Below are 18,624 nucleotides of genomic sequence, written 5' to 3'. Positions count from 1 at the left end.
CCCCCCAGCCCCCAGTGCCCCTCAGGGCCCCCCCAGTGTCCCCCCAGCCCCCCAGTGTCCCCCCAGGGCCCCCCCCAGGGCCCCCCCAGCCCCCCAGGGCCCCCCCAGACGAGGCTCCGGCGTCTCCACTCGCTTTATTCCCGCCTGACCCACGTTTCTATGCAAAATACTCTCATCTCCCCCCGCCGCGCCAGGGGGGCCCAGGGGACCCCCCGAGGGGACCCAGGCGCCCCCCCCCACCCCCCCCCGGGCGAGGGGCCAGGTTTGGGGCGTCCCCCCCCCAGCAGGCGTACAAATATAGAGATTATATGTACAAAAACTCAAGTCCAAAGTGGGGGGGCGGCAGCTCGGACCCCCCCGGACCCCCCAAAACGCCGCGGGGGGGGGTGGGGGGTGGGGTCCGCGTCACCCTCCCCAAAGCCGGGGGGGGAGCTGCCAGGGCGGGGGGACCCCCAAACCCCGGGGGGGGGGAGGGGGGCACCCCCATCGCTTTCGGGGTGTCGGAGTCCCCCATCCCCCCCCGCCCCCGCGCATGCAGCCGCCCCCGGGTGGGGGGGACCCAGCCGGTTCGGGGTGGGGGGTGCCGGGGTTTGGGGGGGGGTCGGGGGGCCCCCCACCCCTAGAGCCGCTCGCGGGCCGGCACCCAGATGTAGGGGCCCGAGAGCTCCTCGATGACGCGCTTCACCTTGTGGTAGATCTCCTCGAAGCTGTCGCCCTCCACCATGGCTGGGGGGCAGGGGGGGTTAATGGGGGGCTGGGGGGCCGGGAGGGACCCCCCGGGTTTGGGGGGGTCCTGGAGGGGTTCCTTGGGGGGCTGGGAGGGGCCCGCAGGGGGTCTTGGGGGCTCTGAGGGGGCCGAGGGGGGCTTAGAGGGTCCTGGGGGGTACCTGTAGGGCTGGGGGGGGCCCTGGGGGCTCTGAGCGGGTCAGGGGGGCTGGGGGCGGGTCCCAAGGGCTCTTGGGGGGGGTCCCTGTGGGGGCCCAGAGGGTCCGGGGGGGGGCGGGGAGCTGGGGGCTCCGGGGGGGCTGGGGGGGTCCCTATGGGGCTGGGGGGGGGGCCAGAGGGGCCCTGGGGGCTCTGAGGGGGTTGGGGGGGGCCAGGAGGTCCCGGGGGGAGGCTGGGGGAGGGTCCCAGGGGCTCCTGGGGGGTCCCTGTGGGGCTGGGGGGGTCCGAGGGCAGGCTGGGGGCTCTGAGGGGGGCCGGGGGGGCTGAGGGAGGGTCCCAGGGGCTCCTGGGGGGTCCCTGTGGGGCTGGGGGGGGCACAGGGGGGGGCTGAAGGTGTTTGGGGGCCCTGGGGGGGGCTGCCCATGGAGGGGGGAATGGGGAGGGGGTGCCAGGGGCTCTGGGGGTGCCGGGGGGTCTGGGGGGGCCGGGGCCGCGCTCCCACCGGAGAAGCACTCGGTGAACTCCTGCTCCAGCTTGGTCGCCCGGTCGAAGGCCTTGCGCGCCTGCTCCTCCGTCACCCGCTTGCTGATCTCCCTGGGGGCGGGGCCTCGGTCCAGGCCACGCCCCAGGCCACGCCCCCTGCCCGCCCCCCCAGCCCTCACCCCGGCTCCACAGCCCCATCTCAGCAGACCCCGCCCCCAGCACAGGCCCCGCCCAGCCGCTCCTCAGGCCTCACCTCAGCCCCGCCCCCTGCTGCAGCCCCGCCCACCAGGGCCCCAAGCCCCGCCTTTGGCTCAGGCCCTGCCCACAGCCCCACAGTCCCTGCCCCTGCACAGGCCCCACCCACCAGCTCCATAAGCCCCGCCCCCTGCACAGGCACCCCCCACCAGCTCTGTAGCTCCCCGCCTCCTGTGCAAGCCCCGCCTCACCCAAGTCCCGCCCACTCCCACCAGCTCGCTAAACCCCGCCCCCCGCGGCCAGGCCACGCCCCCTCCAGCCCCAGGACAGGGGCCCCTCGAGTCCCCTCCCTGTCCCCGCCCCCCACAGGCCCCGCCCCCCGCCGGCAGCCACGCCCCCCGCGGCCAGACCACGCCCCTCACCTACAGGCCACGCCCCCTCCAAGCTCCCTCCAGCCCCCGTGCGGGGGCTGCTCGAGTCCCCTCCCTGCACCCGCCCCCCAGGCCCCGCCCCAGGCCCCGCCCCAGGCCCCGCCCCTCACAGGACGTTCTCCAGGGACTTGGGGCGGATGAAGATGGCGATGGGGTGCAGCTGGGCCGCCTGGAGCCGCCGCACCGCGTTGGCCGACACGTCCAGGATGCAGTGCTTGCCCTGGCCACGCCCCGCCACGTCACTGCCACGCCCCGCCCGCGCCCCGGGGACAGCCCAGGGATACCCACGGGGGTGCCCCCCCTGCCACCTTTGGGGCCACCCTGGTGCCACCCTTGGGGACACCCCCATGATGCCCATGGGGCCACACCGGTGCCACCTTTGGGGACACCCTGGTTATGTCCACGGGGCCACCCCCATGGTGCCCACAGGGCCACCCCCGTGCCACCCTTGGTCCCCCAGGGCCACCTTTGGGACCACCCTTGGGGCCACCCCAGTGCCACCCTAGGAGCCACCCCAGTGATGCCCATGGGGCCACCCCAGTGCCACCTTTGGGGACACCCTGGTTATGTCCATGGGCCCACCCCCATGGTGCCCACAGGGCCACCCCCGTGCCACCCTTGGTCCCCCAGGGCCACCCCAGTGCCACCTTTGAGGCCACCCCAGTGCCACCTTTGGGGCCACCCTTGGGGCCACCCCGGTGCCACCCTTGGTCCCCCAGTGCCACCTTTGGGGCCACCCTTGGGGCCACCCCGGTGCCACCCTTGGTCCCCCAGTGCCACCTTTGGGGCCACCCTTGAGTCCCCCAGTGCCACCCTTGGGGCCACCCCGGTGATGCCCACGGGGCCACGCCGGTGCCACCCGTGAGTCCCCCGGCGTCCCCACCTGCTCGGCCACCTCGCGCACGGACTGGACGCTGGTGCCGTAGAGGTGGCTGTTGTACTGCCCCGCCTCGATGAACTTGTGGCCCTGGATGTCCTTCTCCATGCGCTCTCGCGAGGCCACGAAGTGGTAGTCGCGCCCGTCCACCTCGTACTCCCGCTTGGGCCGCGTCGTGTCTGGGGACGGGGACGGCGTGGGGAGGGGGACGGCGTGGGGACGGGGACGGCGTGGGGAGGGGCTCGGGGGCGGGGGGACAGGGGGATGGGGACATGGGGACGGGCACAGGGACAGGGGGACAGGGACAACGTGGGGACAGGCACGGGGATGTGGGGGTGGGCATGGGGACATGGCGAGGGGGATGGGGATGTGGGGATGGGGACAGGGGGACGGGCACAGGGGCAGGGCGACAGGGACGTGGGGATGGGGATGGGGACGTGGGGACGGGGACAACATGGGGACAGGCACGGGGATGCGGGGATGGGGACAGGGACATGGGGACGGGCACGGGGATGCGGGGACCAGGACAGCCCAAGGGTGGGCACAGGGACGTGGAGGTGGGGACATGGGGATGGGGGGACGGGCATGGGGTCACAGGGACGGGGACGTGGGGACGAGGCACCACAGGGACGGGGACAGGGACAGGGAGGGGGATGGGGACACGGGGACAGGGACAGAGAGGGGGACACAGGGACACGGGGACGGGGAGAGGGGCTGGGGACGTGCTCGAGGGGCTGGGGCCAGGCCGGTGGGGACAGGGCCACCTGGGGACCCCCAGGGACAGCCGCGGGGGTCCCCCCCGTGTCCCCCCCCCGTCCCCCCGTCCCCACTCACGGGGGACGCAGGAGCCGAACTTGTCGGGGAACTCGGAGAGGAGGTCGTCGTTCACCCGGTCCTTGGTGGGGCCCAGGATGATGATGGGGCGGGCGTAGTGCACTGGGGGGGGCGGGGGGTTACGGGGGGTCCCCAGCCCCGGCGGGGGGGGCACGGGACCCCCCGGACCCCCCCCCGCTCCCACCTTCCATCTGCGTCACCGTCTCATAGCTCAGCACCGCATCCTCCCGCCCTGCGGGGACAGGAGGTCAGCGCCAGGGGGCACCCGCACCCCGAGACCCCCGGGACCGGGGGGACCCCAAAGTCCGGGGGGGGGCACCCCCACCCCGAGACCCCCAGGACCCCCGGGACCCCCGGGACCAGGGGGACCCCGGCATCCAGGGGGGGCCACCCCCACCCTGAGACCCCCAGGACCGGGGGGACCCCGGTGTCCAGGGGGGTGCCACCCCACCCCCCCACCCCAAGACCCCCAAGACCCCCGGGGCACCCCAGTGTCCAGGGGGGCCACCCCCACCCCAAGACCCCCAGGACCGGGGGGGACCCCAACATCCAGGGGTGGTGTCACCCCCAGGGGGACCCCCAGGGCCCCCACACACACCCAGGGGTGGGGGTCGACCCCTCCCCCCCCAGCGTCGGGGCCCCCCCCCCAGAGCGAGAGCCAGAGTTGGGGGACAGAGACAGTGGCGGGGGGGGATGGGGGGGTCGGGGGGGACAGATTGGGGGGGGGCAGCACCCACCTTGCGAGCCCGATCCGGGGACCCGATCCTGGGGGGGCAGCGACAGAGAGAGGAGAGAGGAGAGTGAGAGGCGGGGGGGGGGGGGGGCGGGTTTGGGGGGGCCCAGGGGGGGGCCCCGGGTTTGGGGGGACCCCGAGGGGGGGTGGGGGGGTTGGGGGGGACCCCGAGGAAGGGGGTGGGGGGGTTTTGGGGGGGCGGGCAGGGGAACCCCGGTTTGGGGGAGGGGGGCTCACCTTGGCCTTTAGCCGCGTCCACTCCCGCCGCTCCACCCTGCGCCGAGAGGGCCCCCACTGGTCTCCCAGTGCTCCCAGTGCCCCCCCAGTAGTGCCCAGTGCCCCCCCCGTGCTCCCAGTGCCCCCCCAGGTCTGCCCAGTGACCCCCCAGTGCTCCCAGTGCCCCCTCAGTACTGCCCAGTGCCCCCCCAGTGCTGCCCAGTGCCCCCCCAGTGCTCCCAGTGAGCCCCCAGTGGTGCCCAGTGACCCCCCAGTGCCTCCCAGTGCCCACCCAGTGCTCCCAGTGCTCCCCCAGTGCTCCCAGTGACCCCCCAGTAGTGCCCAGTGACCCCCCAGTGCTCCCAGTGCACCCCAGTACAGCCCAGTGACCCCCCAGTACTGCCCAGTTCCCCCCCAGTGCTACCTAGTGCCCCCGCCAGTGCTCCTTGTGCCCCCCCAGTAGTGCCCAGTGCCCCCCAGAACTCCCAGTCCCCCAGTCCCCTCCGACTGCCTCCCAGTGCCCCCCACTCCCTTCTGAACTACATCCCAGTGCCTCCCAGTGTCCCCCCCTACGGTCTCCCAGCGCCTCCCAGTCCCCCCAGTCCCTTCCCTACTGCCTCCCAGTCCCCCTCTATTGTCTTCCAGTGCTTCCCAGTGTCCCCCTACTCCCTCCCAGTGCCTCCCAGTGTCCCCCTACTCCCTCCCAGTGCCTCCCAGTGTCCCCCTACTGCCTCCTAGTGCCCCTCAGTCCCCTCCTACTACCTCCCAGTCCCCTCCCAGTGCCTTCCAGTGCCCCCCAGTCCCCTCCTACTGCCCCCCAGTCCCCCCCTACTGCCCCCCAGTGGCTCCCAGTGACTCCTTACTGCCTCCCAGTGCCCCCCAGTCCCCCCTACTACCTCCCAGTGCCTCCCAGTCCCCCCCTACTGCCTCCCAGTGCCTCCCAGTGACCCCTACTGCCTCCCAGTCCCCTCCCAGTGCCTTCCAGTGCCCCCCAGTCCCCTCCTACTGCCCCCCAGTCCCCCCCTACTGCCTCCCAGTGCCCCCCAGTCCCACCTACTGCCTCCCAGTCCCCTCCTACTGCCTCCCAGTGGCTCCCAGTGACTCCTTACTGCCTCCCAGTGCCCCCCAGTCCCCCCCTACTGCCTCCCAGTGCCTCCCAGTCCCCCCCTACTGCCTCCCAGTGCCTCCCAGTGCCCCCCTACTGCCTCCCAGTCCCCCCCTACTGCCTCCCAGTGCCCCCCTACTGCCTCTCAGTGCCCCCCAGTCCCCCCCTACTACCTCCCAGTCCCCCCCTACTGCCTCCCAGTGCCTCCCAGTGCCCCCCTACTGCCTCCCAGTCCCCCCCTACTGCCTCCCAGTGCCCCCCAGTGCCCCCCTACTGCCTCCCAGTCCCCCCCTACTGCCTCCCAGTGCCTCCCAGTGCCCCCCTACTGCCTCCCAGTCCTCCCCCAGTGCCCCCAGTGCCCCCCGGCCGCACCGCCGCTTGCTGGGGACGAAGCCGATGTCGGGGGGCTGCCCGGGGGGCAGGACGTGCCGCGCCTGCCACCACTCCTCGTCGGAGGCGTCCAGGACGTGCAGGACGTCCCCGAAGCGGAAGCTGAGGGCCTGGCTGAGGAACCCGCAGTCCTTCGCCTTGTCGTAGTCGAACAGCGCCCTGCGGGACACCCGGCGCCCGCGGCACCCGCGTCACACGTGGCACCCGCGTCACCCGCGCCGCCCCGCGTCACCATGTGCCGCCCCGCGTCACCCGCGTCACCCGCGGCACCCGCGGCACCCGCGCCGCCCCACGTCACCCGCGTCACCTGCGGCACTTGCGGCACCCTGTGTCATCCCGCGCCGCCCCGCGCCCCCCCACGTCGCCCCAGTGTCCCCTGGGTCCCCCTGTGACACCCAGTGACACCCAGTGCCCCCAGTGCCCCCAGTGTCCCCCAGTGCCCCCGTGCCCCCACTGACCGGACGTAGAAGCCGCGCTTGGGGTCGCTGCGCAGCGAGGCGCTGCCCGAGCCCCGTGTCCCCGTGCCCCCAGTGCCCCCAGTGCCCCCAGTGCCCCCGTGCCCCCACTGACCGGACGTAGAAGCCGCGCTTGGGGTCGCTGCGCAGCGAGGCGCTGCCCGAGCCCCGTGTCCCCGTGTCCCCAGTGTCCCCCAGTGTCCCCCAGTGTCCCCAGTGTCCCCGTGTCCCTACTGACCGGACGTAGAAGCCGCGCTTGGGGTCGCTGCGCAGCGAGGCGCTGCCCGAGCCCCGTGTCCCCGTGTCCCCGTGTCCCCAGTGTCCCCCAGTGTCCCCAGTGTCCCCGTGTCCCCATGTCCCCAGTGTCCCCAGTGTCCCCAGTGCCCCCGTGCCCCCACTGACCGGACGTAGAAGCCGCGCTTGGGGTCGCTGCGCAGCGAGGCGCTGCCCGAGCCCAGGCTGCTGCTCAGCAGCTGCTCCCGCAGGTCGTGGATCTTGGCCTCGAAGCGGCTGTACTCTGCGGGGGAGGGGGTCAGGGGACCCTGGGGACACCCGGGGACCCCCGGGACCCCCGGGGAGCCCTCCCAGCTCACCCTCAGGCTTGTACTGGGCAATGATGGTGACGGTCTGGCCGGCGTTCTTCAGTGCCACCGCCGCCTGCTCGTGCGTGGCGCTGCGCAGGTCCACGCCGTTCACCTGCGGGACGGGGACGTCACCGCGGGGAGGGGGACAGCGGTGGGGATGTGACACCACGGGGAGGGGGACAGCAGTGGGGATGTGACACCGTGGGGAGGGGGACAGCGGTGGGGACGTCACCGCGGGGAGGGGGACAGCGGTGGGGATGTGACACCACAGGGAGGGGGACCAGTGGTGGGGATGTGACACCATGGGGACGGGGACAGCGGTGGGGATGTGACACCGTGGGGAGGGGGACAGCAGTGGGGATGTGACACCGTGGGGAGGGGGACAGGCATGGGGATGTGACACCGTGGGGAGGGGGACAGCAGTGGGGACGTCACCGCAGGGAGGGGGACAGGGATGGGGACAGGGATGGGGACACATTGTGGGGACGGGGACAGCGATGGGGACGTCACCATTGGGAGGGGGACAAGGATGGGGATGTGACACTGCAGGGAGGGGGACAGGGATGGGGACATCACCATGGGGAGGGGGACAGGGATGGGGACACACTGTGGGGACGGGGACAGGGATGGGGACGTCACCATGGGGAGGGGGACAGGGATGGGGACAGGGATGGGGATGTCACCGTGGGGAGGGGGACAGGGATGGGGACAGGGATGGGGACGTCACCGTGGGGAGGTGGACAGGGATGGGGATGTCACCGCAGGGAGGGGGACAGGGATGGGGATGTCACCATGGGGAGGGGGACAGAGATGGGGACAGGGATGGGGACGTCACTGCAGGGAGGGGGACAGGGATGGGGACAGGGATGGGGACGTCACCATGGGGAGGGGGACAGGGATGGGGACAGGGATGGGGACGTCACCGCGGGGAGGGGGACAGGGATGGGGACAGCGGGGACGACGCTGCTGGGGACGGGGATACGTCACCTTAAGGGTGCCGACGGGGACGGGGACGTGTCACCGCGGGGAGGGAGATGGGGACAGCGATGGGGGACGCGTCACCAGACGGAGGGCGCTGGGAACGCCGCGCCGTAAGGAGGATGAGGATGGCGATGATGATGATGATGGGGACGTCACCGCGGTCGGAGGGACGGGGACGGGGACGGCCGCGTCCCCGCGTCACTCACGGAGAGGATCTGGTCGCCCTTGCGCAGCTCCCCGCTGAGGTCGGCCGGGCCCCCGGCGAGGATGAAGGAGATGAAGATGCCCTCGCCGTCCTCCCCCCCCACGATGTTGAAGCCCAGCCCCGTCGAGCCCCGGTGGATGACGATGCGCCGCGGCTCCCTGGGGACGGGGACGCCGAGGTGGGGACGGCCCCGGGGCCAGGGGACACCCGGGGACAGCTGGGGATGCGCCCCTGGGGACAGCGCAGGGACGCGGGGACACCCTGGACGTGCCCCTGGGGACACGGGGACACCCTGGATGTGCCCCTGGGGACACGGGGACACCCTGGATGTGCCCCTGGGGGCCTTGGGGACAGCGCAGGGATACGGGGACACCCCGGACGTGCCCTTGGGGACACGGGGACACCCTGGACCTGCTCTTGGGGACCCTGGGGACAGCCTGGCCATGCCCCCGGGATGCTGGGGCCCCCCCCGGGGACACGGGGCCCCCCTGGGCCCTCCCCGGGGTCATGGGGCCCCCCCCCGGGCACATGGGGCCCCCCTGGGCCCTCCCCGGGGACCTGGGGCCCCCCCCGGGCACACGGGGCCCTCCCTGGGCCCTCCCCGGGGACCTGGGCCCCCCCTGGGGACACGGGGCCCCCCCTGGGGACACAGGGACCCCCCCGGCCCCCCGGCGGTACCTGGGGACGTCGTCCTCGGGCAGCAGGTCCTTGGGGCCGGGGGAGAAGCGGCGGGGGGAGGTGGGCGTCATGGCCGGGGGGAACTCGGGGCCCAGGTAGCTCTGGGGGCCCAGCTCCGCGTCCAGGTGCGCCGGGTAGGCTGGGGGGGCAGGGGCGGGGGTGTCCCCCCTGTGTCCCCTGTGTCCCCCCTGTCCCCCCCCTGTGCTCCCGTGTCCCCCCGTGTCCCCCCCCATCCCCCCCATCCCCCCTGTCCCCCCCGTGTCCCCTGTGTCCCCCCTGTGTCCCCCCTGTGTCCCCCCTGCGCTCCCGTGTCCCCTGTGTCCCCCCCATCCCCCCTGTGTCCCCCCTGTGTCCCCCTGTGTCCCCCCTGCGCTCCCATGTCCCCTGTGTCCCCCCGTCCCCCCTGTGTCTCCCCATCCCCCCATGTCCCCCCTGTCCCCCCACCCCCCATGTCCCCTGTGTCCCCTCGTCCCCATGTCCCCCTCCACCCCCCGTGTCCCCCCCGTCCCCCCCATGTCCCCCCGTCCCCCCCCATCCCCCTCCATCCCCCCGTGTCCCCGTGTCCCCCCCTGTGTCCCCCCGTCCCCCCCATCCCCCGTGTCCCCTCACAGCCGGTGACGTCGGGCGGGGCGAAGCTGTCCCCCAGGAAGGCGGCCGCCGGCTTGGCCACGCGCAGGAAGACGACGTCGTAGGTGTTCTTCAGCGCCGCCACCGCGTCCTCGTGCATCACCTCCTCCAGGCTGACGTTGTTCACCTGGGGACGCGGGGACACCCTGGGGACACCCTGGGGACACCCTGGGGACACCCCCACAGCCACCCCCGCCCCGTCCCCGTCCCCGCTCACGGACAGCGCCTTGTCCCCAGTCTGCAGCTGCCTGTCCCCGTCCCTGTCCCCATCCCCATCCCCGTCCTGTCCCTGTCCCCGTCCTGTCCCCGTCCCTGTCCCCGTCCCTGTCCCCGTCCCCGTCCCCGTCCTGTCCCCGTCCCCGTCCCCGTCCCCATCCCCGTCCCCATCCTGTCCCTGTCCCCGTCCCTGTCCCTGTCCCCGTCCCTGTCCCCATCCTGTCCCCATCCCTGTCCTGTCCCCGTCCCTGTCCCCGTCCCTGTCCTGTCCCTGTCCCCGTCCCTGTCCTGTCCCCGTCCCTGTCCCCGTCCTGTCCCCGTTCCCTGTCCTGTCCCCATCCCCATCCCCGTCCCCATCCCCGTCCTGTCCCTGTCCCCGTCCTGTCCCCGTCCCTGTCCTGTCCCCATCCCTGTCCCCGTCCTGTCCCCGTCCCTGTCCTGTCCCCGTCCCTGTCCCCGTCCCCGTCCTGTCCCCGTCCCCGTCCTGTCCCCGTCCCTGTCCTGTCCCCGTCCTGTCCCCGTCCCTGTCCTGTCCCTGTCCCCATCCCCGTCCCCATCCCTGTCCCCGTCCTGTCCCCATCCCTGTCCTGTCCCCATCCCTGTCCCCGTCCTGTCCCCGTCCCTGTCCTGTCCCTGTCCCCCATCCCTGTCCCCATCCCTGTCCCTGTCCCCGTCCTGTCCCTGTCCCCGTCCCTGTCCCCGTCCCCGTCCCCACGGTGTCCCCAATCCCAGGGTGTCCCCACAGTGTCCCCAAGTGTCCCCGTGGTATCCCCAAGTGTCCTCAGGTGTCCCCAAGTGTCCCCAGGATGTCCCTGCAGTGTCCCCAAGCATCCCCAGAGTGTCCCCAGCTGTCCCCAAGTGTCCCCACTCACGGCCAGGATCTTGTCCCCGATCTGCAGCCGCCCGTCCCCATCCCCAGGGTGTCCCCAATCCCCGGGTGTCCCCATCCCCAGGGTGTCCCCAATCCCAGGGTGTCCCCACGTGTCCCCAGGTGTCCCCGGGCGTCCCCACTCACGGCCAGGGTCTTGTCCCCGATCTGCAGCCGCCCGTCCCCATCCCCAGGGTGTCCCCAATCCCCGGGTGTCCCCATCCCCAGGGTGTCCCCAATCCCAGGGTGTCCCCACGTGTCCCCAGGTGTCCCCGGGCGTCCCCACTCACGGCCAGGGTCTTGTCCCCGATCTGCAGCCGCCCGTCCCCATCCCCAGGGTGTCCCCAATCCCAGGGTGCCCCCAGGTGTCCCCGCGTGTCCCCAGGTGTCCCCAGGTGTCCCTGCGTGTCCCCACGTGTCCCCACGTGTCCCCGCGTGTCCCCGCGTGTCCCCACTCACGGCCAGGATCTTGTCCCCGATCTGCAGCCGCCCGTCCTTGTGCGCGGCGCCGCCCTCGATGACTTTGGTGACGTAGATGCTGTTGTCCCCCGGGATGTGCTGGTTCCCCACGCCCCCCCGCGATGCTGAACCCCAGCCCTGGGGGGGACACGGGGGGTCAGGGGGGACCCCACACCACGGCACCCCCCCGGGGGGTCCCCAGCTTGGGGGGGACCCAAGGTTTGGGGGGGGGGGGGGGAATGGGTCAGGGTGTCCCCAGGGGTGGGGGTCCCTGAGGGTGGGGGGTCCCCACAGGCACCCTGGGGGGCCCGGGCGCGGGCTGGGGGTCCTGGGGTGCCCGGGGGGGGGTCCCAGCCCATGGGGGTCCCGGTCCATGGGATCCCCCCGGTTGGGCGTCCCAGTGCTGGTCCATGGGGTACCAGGGGGTTTGGGGTCCCTGAGGGGGTCCCATGGGCCTCCCCAGGTTTGGGGGTCCCTGCTGGATCCCATGGGCCTCCCCAGCTTTGGGGGTCCCACTGCTGGTCCACGGGGGGGTCCCCAGGTTTGGGGGTCCCTGAGGGGATCCCACGGGGCTCCCTGGGTTTGGGGGTCCCACTGTTGGTCCATGGGGGGGTCCCCAGCTTTGGGGGTCCCACTGCTGCTCCACAGTTCTCCCCAGGTTCGGGGGGTTCCCGGGGGTCCCCCGTACCTTTGGGCCCCTTGATGAGCTTGACCTCCACCACCTTCTCGGCCAGGGCCTTGCGGCGCATGACGTAGAGGCGGACGACGGCGCCGGCCTCCTTCAGCGCCTCCACGGCCGCGCTGTGCGTCACCTCCCGCACGTCCGCCTCGTTGACGAACAGGATGCTGTCGTTCACCCTGCGCAGGCACCCGCTCAGCCGGGGGGCCGGGGGGGGCCGGGGGGGGTTCTGAGGGGCTCCAAGGGGGTTCTGGGGGGTCCGAGGGGGGTTCTGAGGGGCTCCAAGGGGGTTCTGGGGGGTCCGAGGGGGGTCTCAGAGGGGTTCTGAGGGGCTCCAAGGGGGTTCTGGGGGGTCCTAGGGGGGTCCTGAGGGGCTCCAAGGGGGTTCTGGGGGGTCCTAGGGGGGTCCTAGGGAGGTCCTGAGGGGCTCCAAGGGGGTTCTGGGGGGTCCTAGGGGGGTTCTGAGGGGGCGTCCAAGGGGGTTCTGAGGGGCTCCAAGGGGGTTCTGAGGGGTCCTAGGGGGGTCCTGAGGGGCTCCAAGGGGGTTCTGGGGGGTCCGAGGGGGGTCCTAGGGAGGTCCTGAGGGGCTCCAAGGGGGTTCTGGGGGGTCCTGGGGGGTTCTGAGGGGGCCTGGGGGGGGTCCAAGGGGGTTCTGAGGGGCTCCAAGGGGGTTCTGGGAGGTTCTAGGGGGGTCCTGAGGGGCTCCAAGGGGGTTCTGGGGGGTCCGAGGGGGGTCCTAGGGAGGTCCTGAGGGGCTCCAAGGGGGTTCTGGGGGGTCCGAGGGGGGTTCTGAGGGGGCCTGGGGGGGGTCCAAGGGGGTTCTGGGAGGTTCTAGGGGGGTCCTGAGGGGCTCCAAGGGGGTTCTGGGGGGTCCGAGGGGGGTCCTAGGGAGGTCCTGAGGGGCTCCAAGGGGGTTCTGGGGGGTCCTAGGGGGGTTCTGAGGGGCTCCAAGGGGGTTCTGGGGGGTCCTAGGGGGGTTCTGAGGGGCTCCAAGGGGGTTCTGGGGGATCCTAGGGGGGTTCTGAGGGGGCCTGGGGTGGGTCCAAGGGGGTTCTGGGGGATCCTAGGGGGTCTCAGGGGGGTTCTGAGGGGTCCTGGGGTCTCCAAGGGGGTTCTGGAGGGTCCTGGGGTGTCCTTGGGGGTCCCGGGGGAGTCCCAGGGGGTCCCAGGGGGTCCCCGGGGGTCGGGGGTCCCCACCTGAGCCGCCCGTCCTGGGCCGCGGCGCCGCCGGGGATGATCTTGGTGATGAAGATGCTGGGGTCGTCCCCAACGTGGGGGTTGTCGGTGCCCCCCGCGATGCTGAACCCCAAACCCGAGTTACCCTGGGGGGGGGACCCCGTCAGCGTGGGGGGGGGGCAGGGGGCACCCCCACACCCCGCAGTGGGGCTGGGGGCACCCCCACACCCCACAGGGGGGGAAGGGACTGGATGTTGGGGGGACCTGGGGGGTATTGGGGGGCTCAGGGGCCCCCAGCAGGGTCCTGGGGTCCCCGAGGGGGGGCCTGGGGGTGTCAGGGAGCTGGGGGGGGCTGACAGGATCTTTGGGGGGTCCCAGGGGGTGTTGGGGGGACCCAGGGGGTATTGGGGAGCTGGGGGGGGGCATGGGGTGCCCCAGGATCACTGGGGGGCACAGGGGGATGTTGGGGAGGTGGGGGGGGTTGAAGCGGTTATGGGGGGCCCTTGGGGCACCCCAGGGGATCTGGGGGTGTCAGGGGCCTGGGGGGGCTGGAGGGCTTCAGCAGGGGGGTCAGGGGGTCCAGAGGGAGTGTCAGAGAGTTGGGGGGGGTCCCAGAGGGACTTGGGGGGCCCCAGGGGAGTTGGGGGGGGGCCCAAGGGGACTTGGGGGGCTCCAGGGGGGGTCAGGGGGTCCCAGGGGGTCCCAGGGAGTTAGGGGGGTCCCAGAGGGAGTTGGGGGGCTCCAGGGGAGTTGGGGGGGGGCCCAGGGCTGTTGAGGGGTTGGGGGGGATAAGGGGGGCTCCAGGGGGGTCAAGGGGCCCTGAGGGGGTGTCAGGGAGTTGGGGGGGGCCCAGGGGGACTTGGGGGGCTCCAGGGGAGTTGGGGGTCCTGGGGGGGGCGTCAGGGAATTGTGGGGTGGCCCGGGGGGGTGTTGGGGGGCTGGGGGGGGATGTGGGGGGCTCCAGCGGGGTCAGGGGGCCCGGGGGGGGGGGTCAGGGGTCCTGGGGGGTCTCACCCGCTCCAGCGTGATCTCCTCGTACTCCATCTCGCCCTCGGTGCCGTTCACCTGGGGGGGGACACGGTCAGGGGGGGCGGGGGGGTCCCGGGGACACGGGGGGGACACGGGGGGGACACGGGGGGGACACGGGGGGGCACTCACGTAGGTGGGGGCCTCCAGCGTGTCGGTGTTGACGATGACGGGGGGCGAGTTGGCCTGGGGGGGTACAGGGGAAGGGGGGGGGTCAGCACCCACCACCCCCCCGCGGTTACCACGGCAACGCTGCACCGGCGGTCGCCGTGGCAACGGGAGGATGGGGATGCCCCCCAGCCCCTCCCCTTTGGGGGGGAGCAGAGAGCAAAGGATGCTGGGAAATACCCCCCCCCATGATTCCCCCCCCCGGCCCCCCCGGCCCCTGCCCAGGATCCCCATTTTCTTGCTGAACCAGAACGGGACCAACATGGCCCCCCCCGCCCCCCCCCCGGATGGAGCTGGCCACGCCCACGGCCATGGCCACGCCCACACCGGGGTACCCCACACACACACGGTGGGGGGGGGAGGGGGGACCTGGACACCCCCCCAGGGCTGCGGGCACACGTGGGGGGTGAGACAGGCGGGTGCAGCACCCGACAACACCCAGCACCCGCACCCCGACCCCCGACAACACCCAACAACACCCAGCACCTGACAGCCAGCACCCTGACACTCAACACCCCAACACCTGCACCCTGACACCCCGACACCCAACTCCATCCTGGGCAAAGGCCGCCTGTGCGACAGCCCCACCCACAGGACAGCGACAGGGCTGTGACACCGTGCGTGACACCGCCATGAACCCCGTGACGCCGTGTGACGCCGTGTGACAGCACCACAGCTGGGGGACACCGTGCGTGACACCGTGCGTGACACCGTGCGTGACACCGCCACGGGCGTGGGACACCCAGCCAACAGCACCGCGGCTGTGGGACGCCGTGGGACACCGCCTGTGACACCGTCGCGACACCGTGCGTGACACCAGCACAACCCCTGTGACGCTGTCACAGCCTGAGTGACACTGCACGTGACATCACTGTGACCCGTGTGACCTCACCATAACCCTTGTGACGCTATGTGTGACATTACTACAAGCTGTATGACATCACCATGACCCCCGTGAGTCCACCTGCGACATCACTACGACCCGCATGACATCATCACAACCCCAGTGACACCGCCTGTGACATCACCAGGGCCCCTGTGACATCACCATGACCCCCACGACACTGCCTGTGACGTCACCACGACCTGTGTGACATCACCATGATCCCCATGACACCACCTGTGACATCACCACGACCCATATGACATCGCCACGGCCCCTATGACACCCAGGGGGGGTCCCCACCACTCGGGGTGGGGGCTGCAGGGGCGGGGCTTACCCGCCCGTGGGCGGGGCCAACCGAGCCTAGTGGGCGGGGCCCGATGCTGTGGGGTGGGGCCATTGTGGGCGGGGCTTACCTGGCTGGGGAGGTGGGCGGGGCTCTGCTCCAGGGGGGGCTGTCCTCATCTTGGTACCGGTACTTCTGCGGGGGACAGCGGGTCAGGGGGGCACGGGGGGGGATGGGGGGACACGGGGGGGCACGGGGGGGACACGGGGGGGGACACGGGGGATGGGGGGGACACGGGGGGACATGGGGGGGGACACGGGGGGGGACACGGGGGATGGGGGGGACACGGGGGGGCACGGGGGTGGGGGGGAGCCCGGCACCCAATCCCGGACGTCCCGTCCCGTCCCCTCCCCCCCAGTAATTAAGATTAATTAAGAAGCCGCAGCAATTAGAGCGGCCGCTGCCGGGGCCCGGGGGAGGCCCAGGCTCGTTAGTTAATGAGCTGCAGTGACGGGGGGGCCCCAGTGACGGGGGGGTCCCCATCTGTCCCCCCCCCCCCCCCTGCTCCAGCCTAATCCCGGCCCAGCCAACCCGGGTGGGGATTAGGGGCTAAGCCGGCCTGGGGGGGGGGACGGGGAGGGGCCCCCCCAGACTGGGCCACCCCCCCCTCCAAACTGGGCCACCCCCCCCCGCCAGCCCCGAGAGACAGCGGGGGGTTCCCAGTGCTCCCAGTGAGCCCCTGGCCCCCGCGACGGGAGCTGCTCCCAGTGCTCCCAGTATAACCACGCAGGCGGATACGAGCAACGGGGGCTGGTGTCCCCCTCCCAGTGCTCCCAGTACCCCCAACCCAAATCCCCCAGTGCCCTCATCTCAGCTCCTGTTCCAGCTCTCCCAGTCCCAGCAGTCCCAGTACTCCCAGTACCCTCATCCCAGCTTCTCCCAGTGCTTCCCAGTCCCTGCTGTCTCAGTGCCCCCAGCACCCCGATTCCAGCTGTCCCAGTCCCGGCTCTCCCAGTATCCCCAGTCCCCCTGTCCCAGCTCCCCCAGTCCCCCTGTCCAGCTCTCCCAGTATCCCCACTGGTTCCAGCTATCACAGCATCCCCAGCCCCCCTGTCCCAGTACCCCCAGCACCCTCATCCCAGTACCCTGTTCCAGTTCTCCCAGTCCCCCCAGTGCCCTGATTCCAGCTCTCCTAGTATCCCCACTATTCCACCCCAGTATCCCCAGTCCCCCTGTTCCGGCTCTCCCAGACCGCCCAGTGCCCCGATTCCAGCTCTCCCAGTTCCCCGGCCCCCCTGTCCCAGCCCTCCCAGTCCCCCCAGCTCTTCCAGTGCCCCCAGCCCCCCTCCCAGTCCCCCCCCCCAGCCCGCCCCTCGCAGCTCTCCCAGTCGTCCCCCCCCAGCTCTCCCAGTGCCCCCAGTGCCGCCAGTGCCCCGGCCCCCCACCTTGCAGCCGAAGGCCAGCGAGAGGCTCCGGTCCCGCCAGACCACCCGGCACTGGCAGAGCAGCGGCGAGAAGCAGCCGGGCGGCCGGAGGGGCCCCGCCGCCCCCCGCGCCCCGCGCCCGCCCGGGCCCGGCCCCGCCATCCCGGCCCCCCCCCCCCCCGCCGCCTCCATCGGGCCCCGCCCGCCCCTCGCGGCCGCGATTAAACCGCCGGGATTAACGGGGGGGCGGAGTGACCCCCCCGGGCACCGGGCCCGGCCCCTCCGGGCCACCGTACCGGGCCCGGCCTGACCCCTGCGGGGGCCCGTACCCAGGCCGGCCCCTCTGGGCCACCGTACGCGGCCCGGCCTGAGCCCCGCCGACCCCCGGACCCCCCGGGGACCTGCACCGGGCCCGGAAGGGCCCCTCCGGGGATCCGTACCCCGACCGGGCCCGGACTGACCCCTCCGGGCCCCCGTACCGGTTCCGGCCCCTCTCGGCCGCCGTACCCGCACTGACCCCTACCAAGCCCCGCCCCCTCGCCCCTGTCGTCGTGGCAACGCGGGGCTCCGAGGGTTAACGGGGGGGAGGAGGGAGCGGCGCGGCGCATGCGCGGGGCCGCGCTCACGTGGGGGGGAAGGGGGCGGAGCCTCCCGCTCTACCTCCGGCCGCCGTTGCCGGGCAACGCCGCGGGGCCGCGTCGCCTGGCAACGGGGAGGGGCCGCGTCGCCTGGCAACGGCGCGGGCGGGCGCGGGCAGCGATGGGGGGGCGGGGGGGGCGCGGGCAGGAGGGGGGGCGGGGGGGCAGGGGGGTGCGGGCAGCGATGGGGGTGCGGGGGGGGGGTGCAGGCCGGGGGTGCAGGCAGCGATGGGGGGTGCAGGCAGGTGGGGGGTGAAGGTGGGGGGGTGCAGGCCGGGGGTACAGGCAGCGATGGAGGGTACAGGCAGGGGGGGTGGAGGCAGTGATGGGCGGGTGAAGGTGGGGGGGTGCAGGCAGGGGTGGGAGTGTAGGCGGGGGTAGATGCAGGCGGGGGTAGATGCAGGCAGGGTGTGCATGCAGGCAGGGTGTGCAGGCAGGGTGTGCAGGCAGGGGTGGGGGGGTGTCACCCACCCCCGCTGCCCACACCAGGCCTAAAATACCCTGCCCGCCCCGCTGCCTGCACACGTAGGCCGCGGGCGGGGGCAACAGCCGCACGCGTGTGCGATGCCTGTACCCCCCCCCGCCCGGCACACGCGTGTTCACAGCCGCTGCCTGTTGTGTGGCCCCCCCACGCACACGCGCGGCGCCATGGCAACACACGCGCCCGCCACATGTCGAACGCCCCCAGGATGGGGGGGCTGACACCCCCGGAGGGGCGGCTGTGTCACCCCGTGCCGGTTGTTGGGGGTGTCAGCCCCCCCCGTGTCACCCCACAGACCCCCAATACCATCGACACCGACAGCCGTCACCCTGGGAGAGGGACCCCCCCGCCCCCGCGGGATGGACAGGGACCCCCAGGTCCTCCAGCGCCATAGAGACCTACAGTCCCCCGGCGACGGACAGGCCCCAGCGGCCTGTGTGTGTGTGTGTGTGTGTGTGTGTGTGTGTGTCCCAAATCAGGTGGGGACCCCCCGCGCTGTGACACGGGGAGGCCGTGGGAGCAGAGAGGGGACCCCCCTGTGACACAGAGCGGCCCCCCAGGACCACAGAGAGGACCCCCAAGGGCACAGAGTGGCCCCCCAGGACCCCCAGGACCACAGAGAGGACCCCTGGGGAGCACAG

At 72.8% G+C, this 18,624-nt stretch overlaps 1 protein-coding gene across 1 annotated transcript; it reads right to left on the bottom strand.

Annotated features, from left to right (window-relative positions):
• Nucleotides 1–84: 84 nt before the first annotated feature.
• DLG4 (discs large MAGUK scaffold protein 4) lies at nucleotides 85–14,294 on the bottom strand. The gene is given in 20 exon segments (XM_075135068.1): nucleotides 85–726; nucleotides 1,388–1,479; nucleotides 2,105–2,214; nucleotides 2,878–3,050; nucleotides 3,706–3,807; nucleotides 3,890–3,937; nucleotides 4,443–4,470; nucleotides 4,676–4,712; nucleotides 6,132–6,308; nucleotides 7,007–7,121; nucleotides 7,198–7,300; nucleotides 8,376–8,532; nucleotides 9,053–9,191; nucleotides 9,662–9,806; nucleotides 11,223–11,339; nucleotides 11,341–11,360; nucleotides 11,911–12,080; nucleotides 13,099–13,223; nucleotides 14,092–14,142; nucleotides 14,236–14,294. Coding segments are annotated over 19 exon segments (1,995 nt in total). The 5' UTR covers nucleotides 14,122–14,142; nucleotides 14,236–14,294; the 3' UTR covers nucleotides 85–619.
• Between the last annotated feature and the right edge of the window lie 4,330 nt (nucleotides 14,295–18,624).

The sequence above is a fragment of the Calonectris borealis genome, chromosome 36 (assembly GCF_964195595.1).
Source record: "Calonectris borealis chromosome 36, bCalBor7.hap1.2, whole genome shotgun sequence".
NCBI classification, from domain to species: Eukaryota; Metazoa; Chordata; class Aves; order Procellariiformes; family Procellariidae; genus Calonectris; species Calonectris borealis.
The sequence above is the reverse complement of the archived record's forward strand: the minus strand, read 5'-3'. Positions and strand labels throughout refer to the sequence as shown.